Source organism: Lepidothrix coronata, unplaced genomic scaffold (genome assembly GCF_001604755.1).
Source record: "Lepidothrix coronata isolate B3197 unplaced genomic scaffold, Lepidothrix_coronata-1.0 Scaffold160, whole genome shotgun sequence".
Lineage (NCBI taxonomy): Eukaryota > Metazoa > Chordata > Aves > Passeriformes > Pipridae > Lepidothrix > Lepidothrix coronata.
In genome coordinates this window covers 1,535,227-1,539,122 of record NW_016690340.1, presented here as the reverse complement: position 1 = coordinate 1,539,122, position 3,896 = coordinate 1,535,227, and the positions used below count along the sequence as shown (strand labels likewise).

The following is a 3,896-nucleotide window of genomic DNA, read 5'->3' as shown; positions in this document are numbered from 1 at the left end:
ACAGCGGGGTTGGATCAAGGGTTGGACTGGATGATCTCGGAAGTCCCTTCCAACCCAGCTGATTCTCTGATTCTGTGAAGGAAGGAGGTTGGCACCTCCATGGTGGGATGTGGCCGCAGAGAGGCCCCCGGGGCTGGGGCCGGTCCCCCTTTGCTCACCTTCTTCTCATCCCCCTCCTGCAGGAGCTGGAGGTGGCTCCTCTTCTCGCTGTCCCTGCGCAGGGAGCTGTTCTGGTGGTGGGGCAGCCCCGTGGGGGGGGACACGCTGCGGCCCTGGGGGTCCACCCAGGTGTAGATGTGGTTGGTGACGTACCCGCCCGGGATGCGCCCCACCGAGTGCACCGACAGGTTCAGCTTCTTGCAGCCCTTCAGCACCTGCAAGACAAGCCAAGGAGAAGGGGGGGAGTCAATGCCAGGACCACCTGTCTTAGGGGGGGAGACACAGCTTTGCTCTTCCACGAGGCTGGAAGATCTCAAGCTGCTCTACGACCACTAACTGAGTGATGGAGAGACATAAAAAACTGGGATTTTGCATTTTTCTACTCTCTCCTCTCTGAAACAGTGTTAAGGCAAAGCTGCTGACAGAGAAAACGCAGTGGGATTTTTTTTCCCCATCAGCCACGGAAAGAGTAGAGTGAGGCAGAGTATGGGAGGTGAGGTGGGCAGTGCCATGCCCAGGAGGAGCCCCAGGATGAGCTGAACCCAAGACTGAGCAGCTTCTGCAGCTCTGGAGAGGAGCTGGAGCAGGACAGGGATCAGTGCTGGAGGAGAGCAGCACAGATCCTTGTCCAAAGTCCCTCTCCAGCTCTCTTGGAGCCCCTTGAGGCACTGGAAGGTGCTCCAAGATCTCTCCACAACATTTTCCCTCTGCAGGCTGGACATGGATGTCATCCTGTTCATGAAAATGCTGGCAGCAGGCTCCAGCCAAACAACAACCTCTTTGGGAAAAGCGTGAGCTCAGCCCCAAACTCCTCTCATCCCACACCTCAGCCCCAAACTCCTCTCATCCCACACCTCAGCCCCAAACTCCTCTCATCCCACACCTCAGCCCCAAACTCTGCCACTGGAAAGGCTCCTGATGCCTTCAGGGAATATTGAAATTCAGCCATTTAGTGACCAGCTGCCTCCCCCAGCACAAGCAGTCACTTAATGAGTACAATAATTACTAAATATACACATATATTTAAACCAACACGCACAGAGATGACCTTGAGGCCCAGAGAAGGTGATTTGCAATCGCTCCTCTGCTCTCCCAGCTTCCACTGTGAGGAGCTGACAGAAGCTTTACAGTAAACTTAAATAAACACATAGGAGTTGTCCCTGGGGACAGCTGGAAGTGCTGATCCCTTCTGAGGCCTCAGGAACATCAACACTCCAGACCTGCTCGCAGAAGGGAGGTGCTTTGGGGTTTTTTTCCCCCCATATATACATCATTTTGATGAGCTGCTCCCACAAGGTCTCCTGTCCCCGCTGAGCAGAGAAGCTGCTGAGCAAAGCTTGTGACCAGGAAGGACTAAGAGCAGCAGCTCCTTGAAAATTGTCAGGAATTGTCAGGAATACTGGGCTGGCTGGATCCCAGCCCTGACCTGGCAACGCTCCTGTCCCTCCCTGCCAAAGCTAAAGAGAATCCAGTTCAGCATCTCCATCACACAGAGCAATTTGGCTGCAAACTTGTCACATGCTCCCAAGGTCACCATGTGCCTGGAGAGCTTAAAACAAGGACTGGAAACCAACAGCTCCATCCCAACACCCGCAGAGCCCTTCACCCCCCCCCCAGGCCGCTCCCCTGCCCCAAGCCCTGTCCTGCAGCTCCCTGATCCCCCAAACACACCCCCTGTGGGCATCTCCTGCAGGCAGAGGTGCTCCCCACACTCCAGCCCTGCTGGCATCAGCCCAGCCCTCACTGGGAGCCACCTCTGAGCCCACTGCCCGCTCTCCAAGGGGCACTGCAGCCCAGCCATGCTCCAGGGCACAGCACAGCTTCCTGAGCCACAAAACCAGGCTGAGGATGGGCTGAAGTGCAGAACTGGGGGTGGCAGGGAGCCTTCTCACCTCCCCCAGAGCTGCCAGTGACCCCTGTGAGATGGTGGCATTCTGTGCAGGGCCAGGAGTTGGACTCGACAACCCTGATGGGTCCCTTCCAGCTCAGCAGATCCTGATTCTATAAGTTTGTGATTCTATGGGGTACAGGCCCTCCCCAAACCCTTCTCCATCCATTCAAACTGCAGACAGCTCTGTGAAAACCCCTTTTCAGTCTCCACAACACCACTGCCTTACCCAGGTACCGAGGCAGCAACAGCACTGACAGACCCCTGAGCGAGGTCCCAGCTCTGAGTGGGGCTGCAGCTCCTCATCCAGCACAGGGAAACGATGAGGGCAGGCAGTAACACAAGATTCCAGTCCTCCCTCTGCCACAGAAATGCCTCATCATCCTGACTGGTGCTTGCATTCCCATCCTTTTCCGCTCTACACGGAAGAACAGGCCTTGGACACTTCCAGGTGTCCTCCCTCTGGTCACCACAGTCTTCCCAAAAACCACAGGGTGCTCAGCACAAACCTCCTCCCCACCCAATAACCCCTAAAGTCAGTTCTGTTCAAACATTGGAGCTTCCAGGGAGATTTCTGTTCTCCAGGCAGCCACCAGCTCTTTAAACTGCAGCTGCCATGGCTGGGAGAGGGGAGGAGAAGGGAAGCAGTGTTTTCCCTTGGATAAACCCACACTGAAGCACAGCAGGCATGGAACACAATCTGGCACAGACCTGCAGAACCTTTGTGCAACCACACACTGAACCAGACCTTAACAAACTGCTTGGCATGAGGAGCTGCAAAGGGATGAGGCATCAGGTGAGCCAAGTGGGAGAACCTTCCACCTGCATCCAAACAGAGCCAGAAGCCACCATCAGCTGCCATGGTGAGCTCCAAGAGAGCAGAGCCACCACCCATCTCCCTGCCCAGGAAGAAGTGCTGCACTTCCCCTCTGTTCTTTTTTTCCCCTCCTGTCCTTATCTTGACCCACCTTTAGTTAAATTTTCTCACTCCTGTCCAGCTGAGGGGGTGATGGAACAGCTTTGGTGGGCACCAGGGTCAGCCCACCCCACTCAGGGCTGGTGAGAAGGGGCCAACTGACCATCTGGGGTTTAGAGGTGCCAATTCCTGACAGATCAGGGACCACACAGCTTCTTCAACACATCCTTCCCTGCCGTTTTGGCCAGCAGGGACCATAACCACAGCACAGGACAGGCCCCATTTTCCAGCTGTTCTCCCTGAACATCAAGCAATCAGCAGGAATTCTTTTCCAGCCCTGTCACACTGGCTTCTCCCACACTGTGCATCCACCCTGGCCTCCTGGGAGATGTTTGCAGAGTGTCTCCACACCCACCTGAGCACGGGATTTTGGCAGCTTTTGGTTTATAACAGATTACCACTCCCCTGGAAGCCTCCAGGCTGCTGCTCCCCGTGCCCAGCAGCCCAGCTACTGCTCAAGCATGGAGCACTTTGCCCTTCCTGCTCCCAGAGAGGTGCCACCAGGCTGGCACAAGCCCTCTGGCCTCGACTTTGCTGCCAGCCCAGCTTGTGAGGCCCCCACAGCAAAGAGAGGGGCAGCACCACATGAATGATGCACTTCCCACAAGGGTCAGCCCAGCTCCCTGGGACTAAAGGAGAAGCTTTTCAGGACAGAGTTCTTGTCACAGAATCATCAGGGTTGGAAAATACCTCCAAGATCATGGAGTCCCCCCTGTGCCCCATGCCCACCTTGTCCCCCAGCCCAGAGCACTGAGTGCCATGGCCAGGCCTTCCTTGGACACCTCCAGGGATGGGGAATCCACCACCTCCCTGGGCAGCACTTCCAAGCCTGACCACTCTTTCCATGAGGAAATTCCTCCTGATGTCCAACCT

The 3,896-nt window shown here is 56.0% G+C and overlaps 1 protein-coding gene across 3 annotated transcripts in view; it reads right to left on the bottom strand.

Annotated features, from left to right (window-relative positions):
* Nucleotides 1-3,896, bottom strand: part of WHRN (whirlin) — a 49,924-nt gene that overhangs the window by 36,104 nt on the left and 9,924 nt on the right. For all 3 annotated transcript variants that reach the window (XM_017829255.1, XM_017829258.1, XM_017829256.1), the window contains exon 2: nucleotides 159-374. In XM_017829255.1, the coding sequence (XP_017684744.1) occupies nucleotides 159-374 (216 nt within the window). The remainder of the gene's footprint in view (nucleotides 1-158; nucleotides 375-3,896) is intronic.